Source organism: Lithobates pipiens, unplaced genomic scaffold (genome assembly GCF_037356315.1).
Source record: "Lithobates pipiens isolate NorthernLeopardFrog02 unplaced genomic scaffold, aLitPip1_a1.2 Scaffold_18, whole genome shotgun sequence".
Lineage (NCBI taxonomy): Eukaryota > Metazoa > Chordata > Amphibia > Anura > Ranidae > Lithobates > Lithobates pipiens.
Window position 1 is genome coordinate 638,653,841 of NW_027507758.1, and position 24,380 is coordinate 638,678,220.

A 24,380-nucleotide genomic window follows, 5' to 3' on the forward strand; every position below is an offset into this window, starting at 1 on the left:
AGAGGGAGGGGTCAGGGGCTCAAGCACAGGTTGGCACACTGGAACACTGGCACAGGACTGCGCTGCCCTGACTGTGGCAATGATCATCTCCTGCACCCCCTTCATAGCCTGGCCTGACCTTGCCTCTCCTCCATGGCCTTCGTGCGCTCCTGAATTAACAAAATTTCACAGATAAAAAAAGGATGCTTGTCGTTGTCGATCCCAGATTCACCTAATACTTCTGGTATGTCAGTGTCCATGTTGTGGGACTATGTGTGCACAGCTAGTTAGTATTTTGTGGGGTTTTTAAGGTTCGCCTGCCATTAAAGTGAATGGGGTCCGCCGCGAACCTTGAGGTTCGCAAACTTTTGGGCACGTTCACGGATCACGTTCGCGAAACGTCCCGTCGGAAGTGCGTCCATCACTACTTTAGAGTCCTTCCAGCAAAGAATAAGGAGAAAGCACCTTCAAGTAAGGTTAGACAATGCAGCCGTAGTCCCATACATAAACAAGCAGGGGGGACCAGGAGCCTTGCCTTACAGTTGATAGCAGGTGAAATTTTTGTTTGGGCCAAATTAAACCTGGCTTCATTGATAGCAGTCCGTGTAAAGGGGACTCAGAACTCCCTGGCGGACTTTCTCAGCCATCAGTGAATAAAACAAGATAAATAATCGCTCAACCAGGAAGTGTTCGAGCAGATTGTGAGGACCTAGGGCCGGCCGGAGGTGGATCTTTTCTCTTCAGAAAGCAACAAGAAGGTGGCCCAGTTCTTCTCCCTGCATCAGCTGGATCGAGCCAGCGAGATGAATGCCTTCATCAATACATGGCACTTGAGCCATTGCTATGTCTTTCCCCTATTAAGACTAGTCGCGGTGGTTCTCCAGAAGTTTTTGAGAAAGAAGACGGATTCTGATTGATCCATTTTGGCCGGGGAGGGCCTGGTTCATCACCCTAAAGAGACTGGCCTTATATCCCTCGATTCCTCTCAGTGAGGGAAGATCTGGTCACACAGGGACCTATTCGGCACCCTCAGGTAGAGACCCTCAAATTTACAGCGTGGTATCTGAGGAACAGCTTTTGAGGGTTCAAGGGTTCTCAGAGAGAGTCATCAAGACCCCTTTAGAATGCTGTAAGCCAGTAACCAGGGCCATTTATACCAAAATCTGTAGAAGGTTCAATTCCTGGTTAGCAGAACAGGGGCAGGAAGAACCAGGAATTCCAGCAGTATTGGACTTTTTCCAGGCAGGTTTGGAATTAGGCCTCTGTCACGTACCTTCTAGTAGCGAGCCCGGATTGCGGAGAGAGGCCTCCTTTACGACTCCCACTACCGGTTTCCTGGCAATGTAACAGGGAACACAGGAGTAAGGAGGGGTACAGGTGCCTGGCAGGATCAACAGATGGGTAGGATGGGTAGGCGAGGTTCAGTGGAGCAGGTAATCACAGTGAAGGGATCAGCAGGTAGTTTATAGCAGATACACAGTTCAAAGGAGCAGGTAACTTGGCAATAAGCAGTGCAGGAAAGCAGGCCACTTGTAGCAGGTGAACAGTGTAATATACACAAGTGCTTGCAGCAGATAAACAGTCAATATAAGCAGGCACTAGGAGCAGATGGACAGTGCAATACTAGCAGGTTACTTGTAGCAGATGACACAGTTCAGTATAAGCAGGTGACTTGCAGCAGATAGGTAGTTCAATATGAGCAGGCACTTATAGCAGATCAACAGTTCAATACTAACAGAATACTTGTAGCAGATGACACAGTTCAGTATAAGCAGGTGACTTGCAGTAGATAGGTAGTTCAATATGAGCAGGCACTTATAGCAGATGAACAGTTCAATACTAACAGATCACTTGTAGCAGATGACACAGTTCAGTATAAGCAGGTGACTTGCAGTAGATAGGTAGTTCAATATGAGCAGGCACTTATAGCAGATGAACAGTTCAGTATAAGCAGGTTACCCTTTTAGCAGACGGATGGTCAGAGCAAGCCGGATCGGATACCAGACAGGAACGAAGTACAAGGGAACAGGCAGGAGAATAGTCACAACAAGCCGAGGTCGGGTGCAGGCGGATAGCAGATAGGTCACAGGCAGGCCGGGTCAAACAGGAACAAACAATACGGATCAGGTCTCACAGATATAACGCTGTAGAGCAGACAGCAAAGACTGTTGGCAAGAGGCTGGTTTAAATAGGCCGTTTGGCGCCAATACGGACGCACGCACGCGACCGTGCGCGTGCACGCGCACCTGTGTACGAACGTAAGGGCGTTCGTACGATCGTGCGTACCCGCGACGATCGTACATCAGAAGACCTGGAGGACAATCTCTTCGTGAGATTTTCATGACATTGCCCCCCCCCAAGGGGCAGCCTCCGGATGCCCTTTCGGGCAAACTTTTCCGGATGGGCCCTTTTAAAGGATCGAATCAAGTTTTTCGCATGAATGTTGTCCTCAGGCTCCCAAGAGTTCTCTTCGGGACCATATGCTTTCCATTTGATTAAGAACTGGTTCTGGTTTCCTCTTCTTCTGGATTTTAGGATGGCTTCAATTTCAAATTCTTCTTCACCATCAACCAAGATCGGATCAGGAGGAGTGGTTTTTCGGTTAGGAAATGGATTGGGAGTGAAAGGTTTCAATAAGGATACATGGAATACCGGATGAACCTTTAGTGAGTCTGGAAGTTCTAGTTCAAAAGCAACTTCGTTAATCTTCCTTTTGACTGAGAAAGGTCCTAAAAACTTGGGACCTAGTTTCCTTGAAGGACACGCCATTTTCAAGTTTACCGTGGATAGCCACACCAAATCACCAGGTACCAGTACTAACTCTCCTCGTCTCTTCCTGTCAAAGGTTGCCTTGTTGTGCTCTTGAGTTTTAGTCATTGTTTCTTGTAGAAGTTTGTTGTTAGTTGAAAAAAAGTTCATCTTTTCCTGGACCGCAGGTACTGAACATTCAGGAAGGGAGTTGGGTAAAAATGAAGGGTGGAAGCCATAATTGGCAAAAAAGGGTGCCTGTTTGATGGCGGAATGGAGAGAATTATTATACGCAAATTCAGCTACCGGAAGTAGGGAGATCCAATCATCTTGTGCAAAAGAGGAAAAACAGCGTAAATATTGTTCGAGAGTTTGGTTTGTCCTCTCAGTCTGCCCATTGGACTGAGGATGATAAGCGGATGAGAAAGATAGCTCAATATTCAAGGCCTTGCAGAGGGACTTCCAGAATCGAGAGGTGAACTGTACTCCTCGATCCGAAACTATATTGGCTGGTACCCCATGGAGCCTAATTATTTCTTTGATAAACACTTGTGCAGTTTCAGAGGCTGAAGGGGTACCCTTCATGGGAATAAAATGTGCCATCTTTGACAGACGATCAACCACCACCAAGATAGTGGTATGATCGTCTGCCGGAGGCAATTCAACAATGAAGTCTAGAGACAGCATTTTCCATGGCCTGTCCGGAACAGACAACGGTTTAAGGAGGCCCCAGGCCTTGGTTTTACAGTTCTTGCTCCTAATGCACGTAGTGCAGGTGTTCACGTATTTCCTGCAATCCTCCCGTAACTGAGGCCACCAAAAAGTACGCTGTACCAAATCAATGGTTCTAGTGATACCAAAATGTCCGGCGAGTGCGTGGTCATGACACAGCTCTAGAACAGATACCCGCAGAGTTTCGGGGATGTAGATCTTGTCTTTATACCACAGTAACCCACCTCTGGTTTGTAGTTCTGGTTCTGAGAAGGGTCTTTGTCCCATGGAGGCTTGTCTAAGCCGAGAGAGAAGATCTTCCTGAAGCAGAAGGAAATTCCCAGGAGCGAGAATGGTATCCGGAGGAGAATTCTCCTGGGACTTGTGGAACATCCGTGACAAGGCATCTGGTTTTATATTCTTAGACCCTGGGCGATACGTTACATGGAAAGAGAACCGGGAGAAGAAGAGTGCCCACCTGGCTTGTCTTGGTTTTAGTCTTTTTGCAGATCTTAAGTACTCCAGGTTCTTGTGATCTGTAAATATTAGAATTGGATGAGAAGCTCCTTCCAACAAATAACGCCACTCTTCTAATGCGGATTTAATGGCCAACAGCTCCCGGTCTCCAACATCGTAATTTTTCTCGGCTGCAGATAACTTACGTGAAAAGAAAGCCACAGGATGAAGCAGGGCCTTAGTTCCTTGTCTTTGGGATAATATAGCTCCTACGGCGATTTCGGATGCATCCACTTCTAAAACAAATGGCAGGGAGGAATCTGGATGTCTTAAAATAGGAGCGGAGGTGAAAAGTCCCTTAAGAGTCTCGAATGCTTTTTGAGCTTCAGAGGTCCAATGAAAACGGGTTCCTTGTCTAGTTAGTTGTGTGATGGGTGCAACAATAGCTGAGAAACCTTTAATAAATTTGCGGTAGAAGTTGGCGAATCCAATAAAACGTTGGATTCCTTTCCTGTCTACAGGAGTCGGCCAGTCCAAAATCGCAGCAATCTTCTGGGGGTCCATTTTTATACCCTTACTAGAGATGATCAACCCCAGGAATGGTATACTTTCCTGTTCGAACAAACACTTGTCTGCTTTTGCATATAGTCCGTGTTGGCGAAGCCGACCCAACACGCTTTTGACGTGCTTGCGATGGGCTTCAAGGGAGAAAGAAAAAATCAAAATATCATCTAAATAAACGACAGCAAATAAGTCCAGAAAGTCCCGGAGCACATCATTGATAAAGTATTGGAAAGTGGCGGGGGCATTACACAAACCGAAGGGCATCACCAAATACTCGAAGTGTCCGAATCGGGTACGGAAAGCAGTCTTCCACTCATCTCCGGCCTTGATACGGATCAAGTTGTAAGCCCCACGGAGATCGAGTTTAGTGAACACCGTAGCAATTCCCAGTCTTTGGAATAACTCTGGAAAAAGAGGGAGAGGGTACCGGTTCTTTATAGTGATGTTGTTTAATTCACGGTAGTCTACGCAGGGTCGGAGAGTGTGGTCCTTTTTCTCAACAAAGAAAATACCTGCACCTGCTGGGGACGTAGACGGGCGAATGAACCCCCTTCTTTAAATTTTCTTCGAGGTATTCTTTGAGTTTCTCCTGCTCTACCTCTGTTAAGGGAAAAACCCTTCCAAACGGAATCTTGGCTCCAGGAAGTAACTCAATGGGGCAGTCATAAGACCGGTGGGGCGGGAGCACCTCTGCCTTTTGTTTACTGAACACGTCCAAAAATTCATGGTAGACTTCGGGAATGGCTTGACGTAAATCGATCTCTGAGTCAATAGATAATAAAGTTGCTGGTCTCAGAGAACCGGATGAACCACAGAACTTCTGGCAATACGGTGAAGAAAAGGTAATTTCTCCTGTAGTCCAATTTATGGTTGGATTGTGAGCCTGTAGCCAGGGCATCCCAAGGATTACAGGAAAAAGAGGGGAGGAGATAATGTCCATCCGGAGAAGTTCTCGATGAGAACCAGAGATAACAGTGGGTAGAGGTGCAGTTTCTCGAGTTACAGGACCAGATTTAATAGCGGAGCCATCGGCCAAATGAATAGAGAGTCCACGGGTCTTAGGTAGGAGAGGAATCTGATGTTGGGCAGCAAACGATGAATCCATAAAACAGCTGCATGCCCCGGAATCAATAATGGCGGGTGTCTGTAAAGTCTTTCCTGGGAACTGAAAGGAGACAGAAATGATAAGGTGAGATGGAAACTTTATTAAAGAGTCTGGGAGATCAGGAGGCATGGATGGACACTTACGAAGTTTTATTGGACAGTTCCTGACGTAATGTCCAGATTCCCCGCAATAGAGACATAAGTTATTATTCCGCCGACGTTGACGTTCTTCGGGGGTAAGAGATGGCCGCAAGACTCCAAGTTGCATTGGCTCAGGTGTGTCAGACGTGGATCGGGTGGCAGGTGCTGGATGTAAATGGCTTGGGGCCTTTTATAAGCATCCAGTTTGGACGAGAGAAACCAGTGGCCCTCTCAGCTCTTCTCTCTCTCAGACGACGATCGATCTGTATCGCCAAGTCAATTAGTGCGTTTAATGTCTGTGGAACACCGACTCTAGCAAGCTCATCCTTCAAAGAATCAGAGAGTCCCATGCGGAACTGATGGCGAAGGGCAGCATCATTCCAGTTCGTATCCGCACCCCATCGCCTGAACTCGGCCACATAATCTTCCACCGCCCTTCGTCCCTGCTGGAGGGTCCGCAAAGCGGTTTCTGCAGTTGCTGAAAGTTGAGGATCTTCATACAATTGAGCCATAGCATCAAAAAAGGTAGAAAGATTAGTCAACGCTGCGTCCTTGTTTTCTAACAGGCGGTGGGCCCAGGTCTGGGGGTCTCCAGAGAGTAGAGACACCACAAAACCCACCTTGGTAGCCTCTAAAGAGAAGGTCCGTGGTTGGAGGGCAAAATATAATTCGCAGGAGTTGCGGAAGGCCCTGAAGCCACTGCGATTCCCAGAAAATCGCTCGGGTGTGGGAACTTTAGGTTCTGGTGGTAAAATCACAACTGTAGGTGTTGGACCTGCTTCAGCTGAAGAAACTGATGGTTGAGGGGCCCCCAAGGATCCGGAGGGGTTGGAAAGAGCAATTACCTGTTCCTCCAGCCGAGTGTAGCCTTGTTGAAGGCCCTTAACTGCCTCAGACAGTCCTGCCAGGTGTTGACAAAGTTCTTCCATGGCGGAAGCTCCCCGCTCGGGCTCAGACATTGGCTGTCTGCTACTGTCACGTACCTTCTAGTAGCGAGCCCGGATTGCGGAGAGAGGCCTCCTTTACGACTCCCACTACCGGTTTCCTGGCAATGTAACAGGGAACACAGGAGTAAGGAGGGGTACAGGTGCCTGGCAGGATCAACAGATGGGTAGGATGGGTAGGATGGGTAGGCAAGGTTCAGTGGAGCAGGTAATCACAGTGAAGGGATCAGCAGGTAGTTTATAGCAGATACACAGTTCAAAGGAGCAGGTAACTTGGCAATAAGCAGTGCAGGAAAGCAGGCCACTCGTAGCAGGTGAACAGTGTAATATGCACAAGTGCTTGCAGCAGATAAACAGTCAATATAAGCAGGCACTAGGAGCAGATGGACAGTGCAATACTAGCAGGTTACTTGTAGCAGATGACACAGTTCAGTATAAGCAGGTGACTTGCAGCAGATAGGTAGTTCAATATGAGCAGGCACTTATAGCAGATCAACAGTTCAATACTAACAGATTACTTGTAGCAGATGACACAGTTCAGTATAAGCAGGTGACTTGCAGCAGATAGATAGTTCAATATGAGCAGGCACTTATAGCAGATGAACAGTTCAATACTAACAGATCACTTGTAGCAGATGACACAGTTCAGTATAAGCAGGTGACTTGCAGTAGATAGGTAGTTCAATATGAGCAGGCACTTATAGCAGATGAACAGTTCAGTATAAGCAGGTTACTCTTTTAGCAGACGGATGGTCAGAGCAAGCCGGATCGGATACCAGACAGGAACGAAGTACAAGGGAACAGGCAGGAGAATAGTCACAACAAGCCGAGGTCGGGTGCAGGCGGATAGCAGATAGGTCACAGGCAGGCCGGGTCAAACAGGAACAAACAATACGGATCAGGTCTCACAGATATAACGCTGTAGAGCAGACAGCAAAGACTGTTGGCAAGAGGCTGGTTTAAATAGGCCGTTTGGCGCCAATACGGACGCACGCACACGACCATGCGCGTGCCCGCGCACGCGCACCTGTGTACGAACGTAAGGGTGTTCGTACGATCGTGCGTACCCGCGACAATCGTACATCAGAAGACCTGGAGGACAATCTCTTTGTGAGATTTTCATGACAGCCTCTCTATTAGCAACCTAAAGGTACAGGCCGCCGCCTTGAGTGTGTTTCTTCAGTCCTCCCTGCAGCAAGATCAATATGTAAGGAATTTCTTTAAGGCCCTCTCCAGGTCCAGGCCAGTGAAGGTCAGAGCCTGTACCTCCTGGGATCGATCCTTGGTCCTCCTCAGTGCACTTACAGGGAGTCCCTTTGAACCTCTGGAAAAATCCGAAATTAAGTGGGTGGTTCTAAAGGCAGCTTTTTTGATTGCAATCACCTCAGCCAGAAGAGTGAGTGAGTTGCAGGTGCTCTCGATCAGAGAGACATTTTTGTTGATTTTGTAGGATAGGGTTGTGCTCAAAATAGATCCTTCTGCACTGTCAAGTGTCCCCTTAGTTCTGCACTGTCAAGTGTCTCCGTATGCCGTGCACACACAATCAGACAATCCGCCCGTGTGTGGGCTCCGGCGGATCTTTTCTTTCCAAAAGTCCGACGGACTTAGAAAGAAGTTTTGACTCAAAATTGTCTGCCGGACTCGGCAGTCCGGCGGACAATCCGGCCATCTGTGCACTAGTCAGCCGGACTTTTGAAATGAACAGACTTGCCCACACACGGAGGAAAGTCCGTTCATTTTGAACGTGGCTCCAGGTAGACGGGACTAGCGAAAGAAGTCAATGTCGCCGCCTTTGGATTTTTCGAGGTTACAGGCAGCAGACTCAACAGGAGAGAGAGGGGTGCCCTAATGCCACGTACACACGATCAGACTATCCGACGGACATAGTTGCAGCGGAGGGGACATAGTTGCAGCGGAGGTCCACCGGATTTTCCGAACGAGCGGACTTGCCCACACACGACTGGACTTTTCCGGCGGACTTTTGAAATGAACAGACTTGCCCACACATGGAGTAAAGTCCGTTCATTTTGAACGTGGCTCCAGAAAGACGGAACTAGCGAAGGAAGTCAATGTCGCCGCCTCCATCCGCAAAATTGAAACCTTGCTAGCCTTGTCACCTGGTATGGATTTAAAGGGGAAGCCCTACGCCGAAAAAATGGCGTGGGGTTCCCCCCAAAGTCCATATCAGACCCTTATCCAAGCACGCAGCCTGGCCGGTCAGGAAAGTGGGTGGGGACGAGTGAGCGCCCTCCCCCTGAGCCTTACCAGGCCGTGTGCCCTCAACATGGGGGGGTACTTTGGGGAAGGTGGGGCCCCCAAGACGGAAGACCACCAGAGCTGTGCAATAAATTATTTTAAAAACATGTGTTGTGTTTTTTTTTTTACACTTTTTTTTCCCCAGGTGAATGGGTAGGGGTACATGGTACCCCAATAAGAGAAAAGAGAGGTAGAGCAGCGCCGCTCTGAGAGTAGTATGTTTATTAAAACATGGCTTTATTTATAATTTAAAAGATGTGCACTCACATTTGAGTAGATAAAAACAGGCATAATAGATCTCCGTGGCCATCCTCAGCTATCGTCCGGTGTGTCGTGCTGGGCTGTAGTAGGGGATCAGACCTCGGTTGCTTCCGGTGGACGGCAATCTTACCTAAGCACCATCAATGCAACCAATAAAACATGGAAAGCAATCTACCAACATTCAACTGGCATAACCTACTGGATTCTGCCTCTCATCTCTCTCTCTGCCATACAGCTCATCATCCCCGACATCTCAATATCGAACTGGCTCTCTGCTGGCCTACATGCTATTGGAGCCCTGTACCAAAACTCCTCATTTACAGCTACAACATAACTGTCACATTCCCTCCAAGGACTTTTTTAAAATATTTCAGAATCCGTTCAGTCCTCCCACATCTACGCTGGTCGGAAAATCATCAGCTATGGTGCATTCTGGAATTCTACAACACTAATGCCACGAACACACAAGTGCACTTCTTGTCGGACTGAACTCTGAAGGACTTTTTGACGGAGTTCTGCCGAAACGGACTTGCCTACACGCGATCACACCAAAGTTCAATTGTTTGGAATGCAATGACGTATGACGGGACTAAAAAAGGGAAGTTCAATAGCCAGTAGCCAATAGCTGCCCTTGTGTCATTTTTGGTCCGTTGGAACAGCATACAGACGAGCGGTTTTCTCGATAGGAAATGGTTGCGGCGGAAAGATTTAAAACATGTTCTATTTCTAGGTCCATTAGAATTTTAGAAAGAAAAAGTCTGATGAAGCCCACACACGATCGGAATGTCCGACAGAATGATTCCGTCTGACCTTTTTGGCCGGTCGTGTGTACAGGGCATAAGAGACCCAACCAAAAGGGTATCTCCCATCTCTACAAGCTCTTAACTCACCCTTTGCATACTGTAAATCCAAAACCCCTGCCATGATGGACTGGGAAAACCTCTTACACTGTACCTATACACCGTTTCAATGGCAAATCCTACACTGAGAAACTGTAAAAAAAAAGCTCCTCAACAATTGGTACCTGACACCATCCAGACTAGCAAAGATCTACCCCTCTGCTTCCAATGCCTGCTGGAAAAACTGCGGAGATCCTGGAACTCTACTACATATCTGGTGGTCCTGCCCAAAATGAATACCTCTCTGGTCCACTCTTGCCAGATTTCTCTCTTCATTGACACCTAACACTGTTTCCCTATCTCCACAAATGGTTCTCCTTGACTTAGACATTGAAACTTGGCCACCTCACACCCAAACTGTCATATCCCATGTCCTTATAGCCACGCGCCTAGCTATTGCTAGAAACTGGAAATCCCCACATCCTTCTTCTATCCTGGAAATGAGATTCTACATCTGAACAATCACTGTCTCATGGAATACATCTATGCCAAGGCCCATCCTTTAAATTCCAGCATTCCAAAATAAATGGGCCCCCTGGCTTACCCAGACTAAAGGCCCATCTCTGCCTTGATCCACCACCATCAACTGCTCTCTCTTTCGACCTTCTAATGAACTTTCGACACCCAATAGGACTTCCTATCTTTCTACCCTCACAGACACTAACATCCTTTCTTAATACAGACAATATGCCTTTCTCCACCGCTCAAAACCAATCTATCTATTGCATACACTTGAGAACCTATTTCACAATTTGTATATGATAATTCCTTTTTTCTCCTTCATTTGTCTTATACACTCGTTGTATGTTATGCTCCTGTTTGAATCTTGTACCACTACTCAAACTTTACAATATATGAAAATATGTTCACTTTGTAAAATAATAAAATTGTTATAAAAAAAGTGAATTTATATATATATATAGAGTGTGTAGTAGTATGTAAACAAGACTACTAATCATGAACATGAGTTACTCCAAAAAATGGTATAAGTGATACACGGTCAATGGTGCATTTGGTTCACAGATCATAAATCATACAATTAAGTACAATAATTCTTATATAGTGAATAAAGTGCTAATAGTGCATATATGAGTAGTAAACAGGTGTCTCAAGACTGGACACTTAATCAAATAAACATAGAAGTATGGAGGTATTAAAATATGCACAAATCTTCACAGAGTCTATTTGGAAAAAAGTCCTTGGTGATCTAGATGGCTGGCTTGGTTTATCCCTTCACCAGTGTCGGAGAAAGCATATAATTAGGTGACTTGGCCCCTTCTTCCTGTGTCACCTCTGTGCTTTCTGGCCACTCACCTTATATATGCTTTAAACCAGCATATCATCTTATCTCCCAAGTGTGGTGTGTAGATATAAACTCGCCTCCAAAGGTCCTCTGCTTCAGTGTTTTTCCAATGTACTGTATATCATAAGGGGTACTGTGTCTCTATTAGTCCTGCAAGGACGTTCCTTTCCAATAGCCTCCCATATAGATGTATAAGGATAAAGAGGAACACTCTTGTAGTGTAATAACGTTTTTAAAGGTATTTATTAAAATAATGCAAACAGCATTAACTCACATTTAAAAGCCATATGTCGGCGAAAATTTGCGAGTGCCGAACTTGTTCCTATGCAGCGTCACTTCCGGTACTCCTCCACTCTCTACGTGTCAGGGATCCGTCCGTTCCATGCGAGCGGATCGCCGCTCGCGCATGCGCACTCGCGCCGCGGGTCGGCGCGTGCACGCGCACCGCCGGGCGCCTTTGCACGCCGTTCGCATGCGCGCGCGTGTGCGCGCTAGCGCGATTGGCGCCAGTGGCCCTTTTTAAAGGTACAGCTGCAGATGTTCTGTGCTGTTTGTCTGCAGCTAGTACCTGAAGCAACCTGTTTTCCTGCCTGAAGTTTACCTGATTACCGACCCGGCTCCTGTCTGACTCTGCTGCTCTCTCCTGCCCCGACCTCGGCTTGTTTGACCTATCTCGGACTGATTACCATTGCTGAACCTCTGCCTGTTGACGTTTCTTCTGCCTCTTCCCTGCTGGTTCCTGCTTGTTGTCGGTCCTGTTTATTTTCCTGCTCAGAGACCTTCCTGAACCTGCTACTGCCTCTCAAGGCCCATGGACTGCCCATCCAGTTGCCACAGTCAGCTTGCCAACCATCATTGTCTGCCATCTGCTGTTGGAGTTCCTGCATCTGGAAGATCCCCATCTCATCAGCATCCGCTGCTGCATTTGGCCAGATGCTCCTACCCCGCTGTGCTCTAGTCCCTCTGTTCCCATTTCAGGGGGACTCGAACCAGAGCCGTAAGAGAGGTCTCCTTCCACCAAGTCAGGCTCACCACCCAGGTACCTAACACTACGTGTATCTTCAGGGTCACTTGCCCTGATGACGTCCTGTTTATATTTTTATCACGGTCACCACCCCTGATGAAGTCATATATATATATTTGTGGATATATTTTGAGAAGTAGATGCAAAATGAACGCAGTGGACTAGCAGACAACACTTTATTGAGCACAAAATATTGTATAATTACATGAATTTGCAATATAGCAGCAACTATTACAAGGTTAATGAAGTAGGTGCAAAGTGGAATCGGTGGATCTGCAGTGGATCTGCAGGGAACAGCGCCTTGAACACAAAGCACTTTATGTTGTATATGAATTTGCACATGGATCAGTTTACTTAATTTATTGGTAAACATCATAAGATCAGTGAAGTAGGTGTAAAGTGGAAGCAGTAGATCCGCAGAGAAAATTATCTGAACCCCTAGCACTTTATATATGAATGTGTCCACATATTTTAGTGTACTGTATTTGTGATGATTTATGTGCACACACAATAGGACAGCGCTGTGACACATAATGCTCTTCTAGTTGATAAAGGGAACACTTACCTTTGTTACAGCAGCAGTCCGGTATAAGTTATTTCTGTAGGTATTTGAGTTGTTACACATAGCGCGGGTTTTATTCTATTTATATTGGGGACATAATTGCCCAAATCTGGGGATCAGGGGCCATTTCCACCCTTTACTCTCGGCTGGGGCTCTTTGTATCCATATAACAGATGTTCTACATGACTAAATCTGACATCAATTTTACTGCAAAATCAAAGGGGCCAAAATGTCTCCCCCCCCCGAGCAGTAATATATTTCTATCCCCCTTGGCGGGAGTGGAGATGGCCCATCTATAAGGATTTTAGATTGTAAGCTTTAACTAGCAGGGTCCTGTGATTCCTCTTGTACCAAATTGTAATGTAACTGTAATGTCTGCCCTCATGTTGTAAAGCGCTGCGCAAACTGTTGGCACTATGTAAAACCTGTATAATAATAATAATAAAAAAATAATATACAGTACATACACACACAGCACAAGGCCGTGTTCGCATTACGAGATGTTTCTCAGGGCTGCAGTTCCTCTGATATCCACAAGGTGGTGATCTCACCTCTACCCAGACATGAAGTCTCTATGGAATACAGACAGGAAGTGATGTCAGATACAAACAGGAAGTTCCATTTGGAAGGACGTGGAGAGGAGATGTTGCTGGATCTTGCGGCAGAGGAGGTAATATGTAGATTAACCCCTTCAGGGGGATCAGTTGATGATAAATATATCTTCCTTCCAAATCTGGCCATACATGGTTCAGTTTTATCGTTCATCCAGCGGGATGAGAGGAAAAAACTGAAGTGATTCCCCCATCCACACATTGGAGGGGGATGGGGGAATCCTCCCCGCTGCACTATTGTATTCTGACAATGGGGGGCGCTCCTCCGCTCTCAGAATACACAGATCAGTGATGAAGCTATTGGCTGCAGCCGCTGATGGAGTGACTTTTATCCGGCAGTGACCACACATGGATGGAAATGTGACCGATCCCTGCTGAACCAGCTGAATTTCCATGTCTCTACGGTCACCATAAGTGAGTTCCTCCCCCTCCCCCTCATCTCCTTCATTATGTAAGTCATGCTGAGATCATCTCCCATTGGCTGAGCAATATTCTCATTGGTCTCTGAGCTCCTTCTTGCTATTCCTCGTCCTGCCTGTTGTTTCCTTGGATTGATTTTCTGTGTAGTGACCCCGGCTTCATCTCTTGGATGCGCTCGTCTGTTGCTTGTCCCGACCTTTATCCTGATTCCTGGACCTCCTCCTCGTCTCTCCTCCATATCCTCTTATGCCTCGTACACACGACCGGACTTTTCGATGGACTTTCGGCGGAGTTCCGAAGAACTTTCCGTATGAACGGACTTGGCCACACACAATCACACCAAAGTCCAACGGATTTGAACGTGATGACGTACGACCGGACTAGAATAAGGAAGTTCATAGCCAGTAGCCAATAGCTGCCCTAGCGTCAGTTTTCGTCCGTCAGACTAGCATACAGACGAGTGGATTTTTCGACCGGACTCCAATCCGCTGGAAAGATTTAAATCTAAAGTCCGTCTGATTTTTTGACAGAAAAGTCCGATGTAGCCCACACACGATCGAATTGTCCAGAAGACTAGTTCCGTCGGACATAGTCTTTCAAAGTCCGGTCGTGTGTACCCGTTATTACACAGCTTTTCTCCCCACCTGCAGTGATCCCGGGGGGTGGAAACTTGGCACCAGCACTCATCAAAATCCATCCCCACCATTAGGAGCTCTGGAGAACATTGTCTGCTATTTACACTCCGTTCCTCCGCACGTCACCTGATCACATGAGAGCTTACTTTCACACATTCCTGACAGATTTCTGTATGGTAAAGGTCAAAGTTGACTCTTCAGTTTAGGAGAGGAAGGACACACCCAGGAACAATGATTTGGTTTTCAAAGGAGCCTCATATAGAGGACCCCTCAAATCTCCTCCTCCCAATGTCACTCCATCCAGAGTCTATATGTCCTATGACATCACACTGATCTCACAGCTCCTCCTCCCAATGCCCCCCCATCTGACTCCTTTTTTTTCTGATGCTCTTAGGATGTGGGCGGACCGTTGGCATCCTCACTAGCAAAGTGGGACTGTTGGTCCTGCATTGTATTTAATGACATTAGAATGCCTGCTACAAGCTTTTATCCTGCATAGTGTGGGGGTGAATTATATCTCAACCTGAAGTGGGGCTTTAATAAAACGGAGGCCTGAATGGTGAGGTGAGGAGGATTCTGGGAATATCATTTAATTTTGCTCTTTGTATTTCAGATCTAGAGTTTTCCTCCTGTGAAGTCTGGAGATCATATGACCATCACATTGCCTCCACCTCCCTCCCTGATAGAATAGAGAAATACAAAGAAGATTCTAGAAGTCACCAGAGATATGATGGAGGAGAGGTGAGGAGGATTCTGGGAATTTTGGGACATTATCCAGTAACAGACAAGGGATGTGTCTGGATGGTGACTGTATCATTGTGTGTGTCAGGTTCCTATAAGGTGTCAGGATGTCACTGTCTATTTCTCCATGGAGGAGTGGGAGTATTTAGAAGGACACAAGGATCTCTACAAGGACGTCATGATGGACAATCAGCCGCCCCTCACATCACCGGGTAAGAGGAGACTTTATTGTAAAGGAGAGAGCAGTACGGAGGCTCCACCTAGATCCCCCATCATCTGATAAACACATAGAAACAATGTATTCAGTCAGTGTGTGTGTTTCCTACAGATGGATCCAGTAATGGGAACCCACCAGAGAGATGTCCCCGTCCTCTGTATTCCCGGGATTCCACACAGGAAGGTCACACCATCCCCCACCATCATCAGGTAGGTGAGTGACAATCCCTTGTGATCATTTTTGAACAATCATGTTTGTTACAGTGTGTGTTTTATTATATATCCAGAGTGGAAACCTCTGGGATGATAATATTGATGTTAAAGAAGAGATAAAAGAGGAAGATGAGGAGTATGGAGTGATGGATATGATGGAGCCACCAAATACCAGGAACCCACCAGTGAGATGTCCCCGTCCTCTGTATTCCCGGGATTCCACACAGGAAGATCACACCATCCCCCACCATCATCAGGTAGATGAGGAACAATCACTGATAGTATCATTAGGATCTGTACATTATCTGCATTGTTACCATTGATGTCATTTTTATTATATATTCAGAGTGGAAACCTGAGAGATACTAAAATTGAAGCTAAAGAAGAGATAAAAAATGAGGAAGGTCACACCATCCCCCACCATCATCAGGTAGATGATTGACATTTATTGGTAGTTATAATTTATACACAACATGTTTGTTATAATTAAAGTTGGGCGAATGGTTTGGGCCGAGCAAAAAGTTTGGCCCGAACATTGCCTGTTTACCTGTTTGGCGAACACCTGAATTTGCAGGGCGTTTGATGGGTGTTTGCCCCGCTGGGCACTCTGCAATGCACTGCACGGTGCATTCTAATCCTTGAGTGGTTAATGATTTTACAGTTCTTTATATAGCTACGGGGCAGAGCGAACCAGCGACGTCAACTTGTGGCACCACCCCCCTTGTGATGCCACTGAGCAATGCATTCTGGGCACCCCCCATGTTGAGGGCATGTGGCTTGTTATGATTCAGGAGGGGTGGTGGTGCTTGCCCTCCTCATTGCTGACCTGCCAAATGCTCGGATAAGGGTCTGGGATAGATTTTAGGGGGACCCCACGCATTTTTATTTTTTGTTTGGGGGTGCTTGCCCTCCCCCTTAAAATTCATACTGCACCAGAAGGGCCTGGTATGGATTGAGGGGACCACCATGATGGGTTTTTTTTTTATATATATTTTTCTATTGCCGACAATGGTATTGTATTGCCAGCAATTTAAATGTTATTTTTATAATTTTTTTTCTTTTGAAATGCCAGTTCTGCTGCTACAGGTTCTATACATGGTACAGGTGCACTACTTTACAGGCAGAGTCAGGGGACCTCCCCCCCAGCACTATATTTAAAAAAAAAAAAAAGATTGTTTCACTTCAACCACTTGCCGACCGCACTACAATATACTTTCCCATAGCTGAATGATAGCTACAGCGTGGCTGGCTAGTTTTAGGAGGGTGTCTATTGATGTCCTCAGGCTTCTCATGCACTCCCTAGGACGCGCACCTGGAAGTGTCCATCAGGCCCAGTTCATCTCACGCAGCTGTAGTGTTTCTCTATCCTCTCCTCACACGCTGTATCAGTTTGAGTAGAGGAGAGAGAAACACTGCAACAGCGTGAGTTGGCATAATCCAGAGTGCCAACCCTGTGCCCCTACAGTGCCATCCCTGTGCCCGTACAGTGCCATCAGTGCCACTACTATGTTGTGGTGTTTAATTTCCAAAATAGGGTCATTTTGTGTGCGTTTCCCTTGTCCTGGTGCTCCAGGGCCTTCAACAGTGTAGTAGGTAGTCAGGAAATAAAATGTGTAATTTTATGTCTCTAGAACACCTGAAGGTGCTCCCTGCATGTTGGGCCTCTGTATGTGATCAGGCTGTGTAAAAGTCTTGACACGTGTCGCCATACTCAGGAGGAGTAGCAGAATGTATTTTGGGGTGTAATTTTTGCTATGTACATGTTATGTGTTATAAATATCTTATACATGGAGAACTTTGTGTAAAGAATAATGTATTTAAATTTTCTTTCCACATTTTTCAAAAACTTGTGGAAAAAAATGACATGTTCAAAAAAACTCATTATGCCTCATAGAATATATGTTGGGGTGTTTACTTTCCAAAGAGGGGTAATTTTTTTATGGGGCGTTTCCATTGTCCTGCTACTCCGGGGCCTTCAAAAGTGTGATAGGTAGTCAGGACCTCAGATGTGTAATTTATGTCCCTAGAACACCTGATGGTTCTCCTTGCATGTTGGGCCTCTGTATGTGGCCAGGCTGTGTAAAAGTCTCACACATGTGGTATCACCATACTCGGAGGAGTAGTAAAATGGGTTTTATGGTGTAATTGTAAGTATGCCTATGCTGTCTGTGAGAAATATCCTGTTAATATGACAATTTTTGGAACAAAACATCACTTTGCAAATAATTGTGGGAAAAAAAATACAACTAAACTAAATTAACAATTAACTAAAACTTAATACCTTGGACTGTCTACTTTTCAAAAAGGGGGCATTTGAGAGATATTTGTACTTTCCTGGCTTGTTAGTGTCTCAAGAAGTGAGATAGGCCATCAGTACATCAGATGTGATCAATTTTCAGTGATTGGCACCATAGCATGTAGACTCACACAGACCAAATAATATAAACTGATTTGGGTTATTTTTACCAAAGATATGTAGTAGTATATATTCTGGCTCAAATTTATGAAGAAAAATTATTAATTTTCAAAATTTTATAAAACAGAAATGAAGAAAAATGCAGCATTTTTTATAGCAAATTTTCAGTCTTTTTTTTATTTATAAAGTAAAAAAAATACACCAGTGCCAATTAAATACTACCAAACGAAATCTATGTGTGAAAAAAGGACACAAATTTCGTATGGGTACAGTGTTGCATGACTAAGTAATTGTTATTCAAAATGTGAGAGCACTGAAAGCTTAAAATTGGCCTGGTTAGGAAGTGGATATAAGTGTCCATTAGGCAATGGTTAAGCATCATTAAAATCCCTGCTCCTGGAAAAACAATCTTTTTAACAAAAAAAAAATGCATTGATACATGTCCCCCAGGGAAGTACTCGACCCCCATAACCTTTTTATGGCCAATTACTTGTATATAAGCCTTCAAAATAGGGACTTTTGAATTTTCAAGTTCGGGTCTTATAGACTTTAATAGGGTTTGCCGTTGTGGTCAGAATTTTTTCTCTGTTCCAAACCAAACAGGGCAGGGGGGGGGGGTCGGTGTTCGGCCCATCTCTAGTTAAAATGAATGTTTTATTATCTATTCAGAGTGGAAACCTCGGGGATTATAATGTTGTTGTTAAAGAAGAGTATAAAGAGGAGGATGAGGAGTATGGAGTGATGGAGGAGTTTTCAGAAGGACACAAGGATATGATGGAGCCACCAAATACCAGGAACCCACCAGAGAGATGTCCCCGTCCTCTGTATTCCCGGGATTCCACACAGGAAGATCACACCATCCCCCACTGTTACAAGGTTGGTGGGACGGAGCTTCTAGAACATGGACTTGTGGTGACAATGTGTGGATTTTTTTATGTGATGTCACAATAAAGCTTATATTTTACAAATGATATTCTCTCTCATTGTATTGATTTAGAGTGGAGATCCAATCGATATAGAATCTGAGGTTAAAGAAGAAGTGAGGGATGATCAGCAGTCTATGGAGGAGGATGGAATAACGGGGACATTTATAGAGGAGGACACTCCTACGGAGATCAGCACAGGTGGGTCATTAACACTAAATACATTCCTCTACACATACTGCTCACTGATTGGTCCAGAGTAGGACAGGGACTGGGTGATATCTTCCTTCTCTGTGCTGCAGACACAATTTATGTATTTAGACTGGATTTATGGAGATTCTGGGGTTCAGCTGGCAGGCCAATGTTGATTTTCAGCAGGCGTTACTAGACCTAAGCACCTAGGGTATGTGTTTTGGGTCTTCTGCCCCGTTTCCAGGTCTAGTAAGATCTTAGACAGAACAATCCCCCCCCCCCCCCCCCAGGGTTACTTGTTCTGTTGTCTGCTGGCTGTGCCGGGTGGAGGGATATGTCTGTATAGTCTCAGACCCAAGTCACTGAGTGCAGTCTCAGGAGATGGGTGGCAGCGGTGTGAGACCTCTGCAACTTGTCTCATGTAAACATTTAATCTACCACTGATTACTGAATACCAATATTACGAGTTCCGACCCTTACAATATATAATTTTTATTGTACATTAAATACTCCTGACCCCTGCACTATATACTCTATGTTGTACATTACATCATTCTGATACTATATAGTCCTATCTGTTGTATCTTATACAATATGTTGTACATTACATGGTCCTGACTTCTGCTCTTTCCCCTCTACCCACTGCTATATATACAGTTGCAAAAAAAAGGATGTGAACCCTTTTGGAATGATATGGATTTCTGCACAAATTGGTCATAAAATATGATCTGATCTTCATCTAAGTCATAACAATAGACAATCACAGTCTGCTTAAACTAATAACACACAAATAATTAAATGTTATCATGTTTTTATTGAACACACTATGTAAACATTCACAGTGCAGGTGGCAAAAGTATGTGAATCCCTAGACTAATGAGATCTCCAAGAGCTAATTGGATTGAGGTGTCCACCAACTGGAGTCCAATCAATGAGATGAGATTGGAGGTGTTGGTTACAGCTGCCCTGCCCTATAAAAAACACACACACCAGTTCTGGGTTTGCTTTTCACAAGAAGCATTGCCTGATGTGAATGATGCCTCATACAAAAGAGCTCTCAGAAGATCTACGATTAAGAATTGTTGACTTGCATAAAGCTGGAAAGGGTTATAAAAGTATCTCCAAAAGCCTTGCTGTTCATCAGTCCCCGGTAAGACAAACTGTCTATAAATGGAGAAAGTTCAGCACTGCTACTACTCCCCCTAGGAGTGGGCATCCTGTAAAGATTTTTGCAAGCGCACAGCGCAGACTGCTCAATGAGGTGAAGAAGAATCCTAAAGTGTCAGCTAAGGACTTACAAAAGTCTCTGGCATACGCTAACATCCCTGTTAGTGAATCTACAATATGTAAAACACTAAACAAGAATGGATTTCATCGGAGGATACTACAGAGGAAGCCACTGCTGTCCAAAAAAAACATTGCTGCACGTTTACAGTTTGCACAAGAGCACCTGGATGTTCCACAGCAGTACTGGCAAAATATTCTGTGGACAGATGAAACCAAAGTTGAGAAAAGAGGCACAGCACACCAACATCAAAGCCTCATCCCAACTGTGAAGTATGGTGGTGGGGGCATCATGGTTTGGGGCTGCTTTGCTGTGTCAGGGCCTTGGACGGATTACTATCATCGGGGGAAAAATGAATTCCCAAGTTTATCAAGACATTTTGCAGGAGAACTTAAGGCCATCTGTCCACCAGCTGAAGCTCAACAGAAGATGGGTGTTGCAACAGGACAACGACCCAAAGCATAGAAGTAAATCAACAACAGAATGGCTTAAACAGAAGAAAATATGCCTTCTGGAGTGGCCCAGTCACAGTCCTGACCTCAACCCGATTAAGATGCTGTGGCATGACCTCAAGAAAGTGATTCACGCCAGACATCCCAAGAATATTGCTGAACTGAAACAGTTCTGTAGAGAGGAATGGTCAAGAATTACTCCTGACCGTTGTGCACGTCTGATCTGCAACTACAGGAAACGTTTGGTTGACGTCATTGCTGCCAAAGGAGGTTCAACCAGTTATTAAATCCAAGGGTTCACATACTTTTTCCACCTGCACTGTGAATGTTTACATGGTGTGTTCAATAAAAACATGGTAACATTCAATTCTTTGTGTGTTATTAGTTTAAGCAGATTGTGATTGTCTATTATTGTGACTTAGATGAAGATCAGATCACATTTTATGACCAATTTGTGCAGAAACCCATAACATGCCAAAAGGGTTCACATACTTTTTTTGCAACTGTACACATAATATGTATTCTGTTTAGTTACACCCATTCCCTACTGCCTGGACATTTTATATCGGATGATGTGATTGGAGAACAGACTTTTACGTGTTGATAATAATGTGATAACATCCTCAATCTTTGGGACCTTAAAACAGAAAGTGATAATGAGGGAGGAGTCAATAACCCAATGATGGGGGTCTTCAGGATCAGTCCAGTCTTCATCTTGGTTGTTCTTCCCCCATCCTCACTCTCTGACCTCTGGTGGGGCTCAGCCCCACTGTTATTCATGACTAAATCATGGACTAAATAAGGAAGGTCAGGACTTCTTGTGTTGGAAAGATGGCAATGAGTGATAGAGGGGGAGGGGACACTCATCCTATAATCCCCCTCATCACTGTCACTCCTATAAAAGACAGTTCTCGTTGTTTCCTCCCTCTCTGACTAAGGTCCATGAATAAAGAAATGATCTGGTAGGAGATCAGAGGACCCATTTACTAGTTACCTTGAGGGGGGAATTGTAAGATCCTCAGAGACAAAGCTGCCTGATGTGGGCGGAGTCCTGGTTTAGGGGAACCAATCAGCTGATGTCTAGTAATAATCTTTGTATTTCTATTTTAGTAGATGGACGGGAGATGAGGAAAACCTCAGAGGATTGTCTCACTTTGTCTCCAGACTGTAAAGTAGAAGATGAGGACATCACACAGTATAGTCCAGGAGAAAACCCGACTACCTCAAATGTCCATCCGGCACCACACAGTGTAGATGGACCATCGTATTCCTCTTATCCTGAGGAACCTCAGACTGTGAGGGACGGTGCCCTCCTTCCTACAGATAAGAAGTTTTCCTGTCCTGAGTGCGGGAAGTGTTTTTCACGGAACTTCAATCTTTACACACATCGGAGATTGCACACGGGGGAGAAGCCGTATTCCTGTCCTGAGTGCGGGAAATGTTTTTCATTGAAGTCCAGTCTTCACACACATCAGAGGTTGCACACGGGAGAGAAGCCATATTCTTGTCTTGAGTGTGGGAAATGTTTTTCACAAAATTCCCATCTTCAAATACATTATACAGCTCTGCACACAGGGGAGAAGCGATATTCTTGTCCTGAATGTGGGAAATGTTTTTCACAGAAGTCCCATCTTTACACACATCAGAGATGTCACACAGGGGAGAAGCCGTATTCCTGTCCTGAGTGTGGGAAATGTTTTGTAATGAAAGCACATCTTGCCACACATCAAAGGCTTCACACGGGCGAAAAACCGTACTCCTGTTCTGAGTGTGGGAAATGTTTTTCAAACCAATCCTTTTATCACCGACATCAGAGATCTCACACGGGGGAAAATCTGTATCCTTGTTCTGAGTGCGGGAAATGTTTTTCACAGAAGTCCCATCTTTCCACACATCAGAGATCTCACACGGGGGAGAAGCCGTATTCCTGTCCTCAATGCGGGAAATGTTTTTCGGTGAAGTCCAGTCTTTCCACACATCAGAGATCTCACACTGGGGAGAAGCCATATTCCTGCCCCGAGTGTGGGAAATGTTTTTCACAGAAGTCCAATCTTTCTACACATCAGAAATCTCACACGGGAGAGAAGCCGTATTCCTGTCCTGAGTGCGGGAAATGTTTTTCACTGAAGTTCAATCTTTACAAACATCAGAAATCTCACACGGAGGAGAAGCCACTTTCCTGTCCTGAATGAGGGAATTGTTCCTCACTGAAGTCCTGTCTTCCTGTACATCAGGGATCCCACACAACCCTCAAGGTGTATTAGTGCCTTGGGTGCGGGAAATGTCTTCTATATGAATATTGCTGGACATCCCAGCTCTCATGTGGGGAAGAAGCACACCCTGATATACACCTCAGATATACTCCATGGCTGATCTTCATCATGGAAGAAACAGTTGATAAGGAGACCAGAGATCACCAAAGACATGGATGAAGTGTTGTACCGTGTCAGCCATTGATAGCAATAGAAAAATAAAAATAGAGTCATTACCTTTCATTCATTTTGTTGCTTTTGTGAATATTAAGCGGCCTATTTAAAAAAAAAAAAAAAAAATGTTGCACATATTCCTCCAGCTGTGAGAAATATTGGTCATTTTTTTGTATTCTCAAAAATATTTTATTAGAAAAGAGGTGAAGTTAGATGGCCCAAAGGCCTAGGAATACACAAAGGGGCAGTGACTCCAATCATCAGTAACATGCGATTGTAGAAACAATATTCAGCATTAGGGATGAGCCGAACACCCCCCGGTTCGGTTCGCATCAGAACTTTCGAACGGACTGCAAATTCGTACGAACGTTAGAACCCCATTGAAGTCTATGGGACTCGAACGTTCGAAATAAAAAGTGCTAATTTTAATGGCTAATATGCAAGATACTGTCCTAAAAAGGGTTTGGGGACCTGGCTCCTGCCCCAGGGGACATGGGTCAATACCTAAAAGGTTTCTAAAAATGGCTGTTTTGGCGGGAGCACTGATTTTAATGATGATTAAAGTGAAAAAAAAAGTGAAATATTCCTTTAAATATCATGCCTGGGGGGTGTCTATAGTATGCCTGTGAAGTGCCACGTGTTTCCCGTGTTTAGAACAGTCCCTGCACAAAATGACATTTAACAGAAATAACGTAATTTAAAACTGCTTGCAGTTTTAATGTAATATCTGGTTCCGGCAATATGGGTGAAAATTATTGAGAAAAATGGCATGGGTAGCCCCCCTGCGCATTACCAGCCCCTTTGGGTCTTGTACGGATATTAAGGGTAACCCCGTATCCAGGCCCTATATACTCAGAACAGCAGTATACAGGCGGTGCAAACAAGACAGGGACTGTGT

General features: G+C 45.1%; 1 protein-coding gene across 1 annotated transcript in view; it reads left to right on the forward strand.

Moving 5' to 3' along the window:
• Nucleotides 1-24,380, forward strand: part of LOC143986898 (uncharacterized) — a 1,277,526-nt gene that overhangs the window by 1,127,497 nt on the left and 125,649 nt on the right. The window contains 9 exon segments of the mRNA XM_077485305.1: nucleotides 13,538-13,622; nucleotides 15,232-15,359; nucleotides 15,448-15,571; nucleotides 15,688-15,785; nucleotides 15,863-16,045; nucleotides 16,135-16,218; nucleotides 18,874-19,080; nucleotides 19,202-19,328; nucleotides 22,167-23,245. Of these exon segments, the coding sequence (XP_077341431.1) occupies nucleotides 13,538-13,622; nucleotides 15,232-15,359; nucleotides 15,448-15,571; nucleotides 15,688-15,785; nucleotides 15,863-16,045; nucleotides 16,135-16,218; nucleotides 18,874-19,080; nucleotides 19,202-19,328; nucleotides 22,167-23,245 (2,115 nt within the window).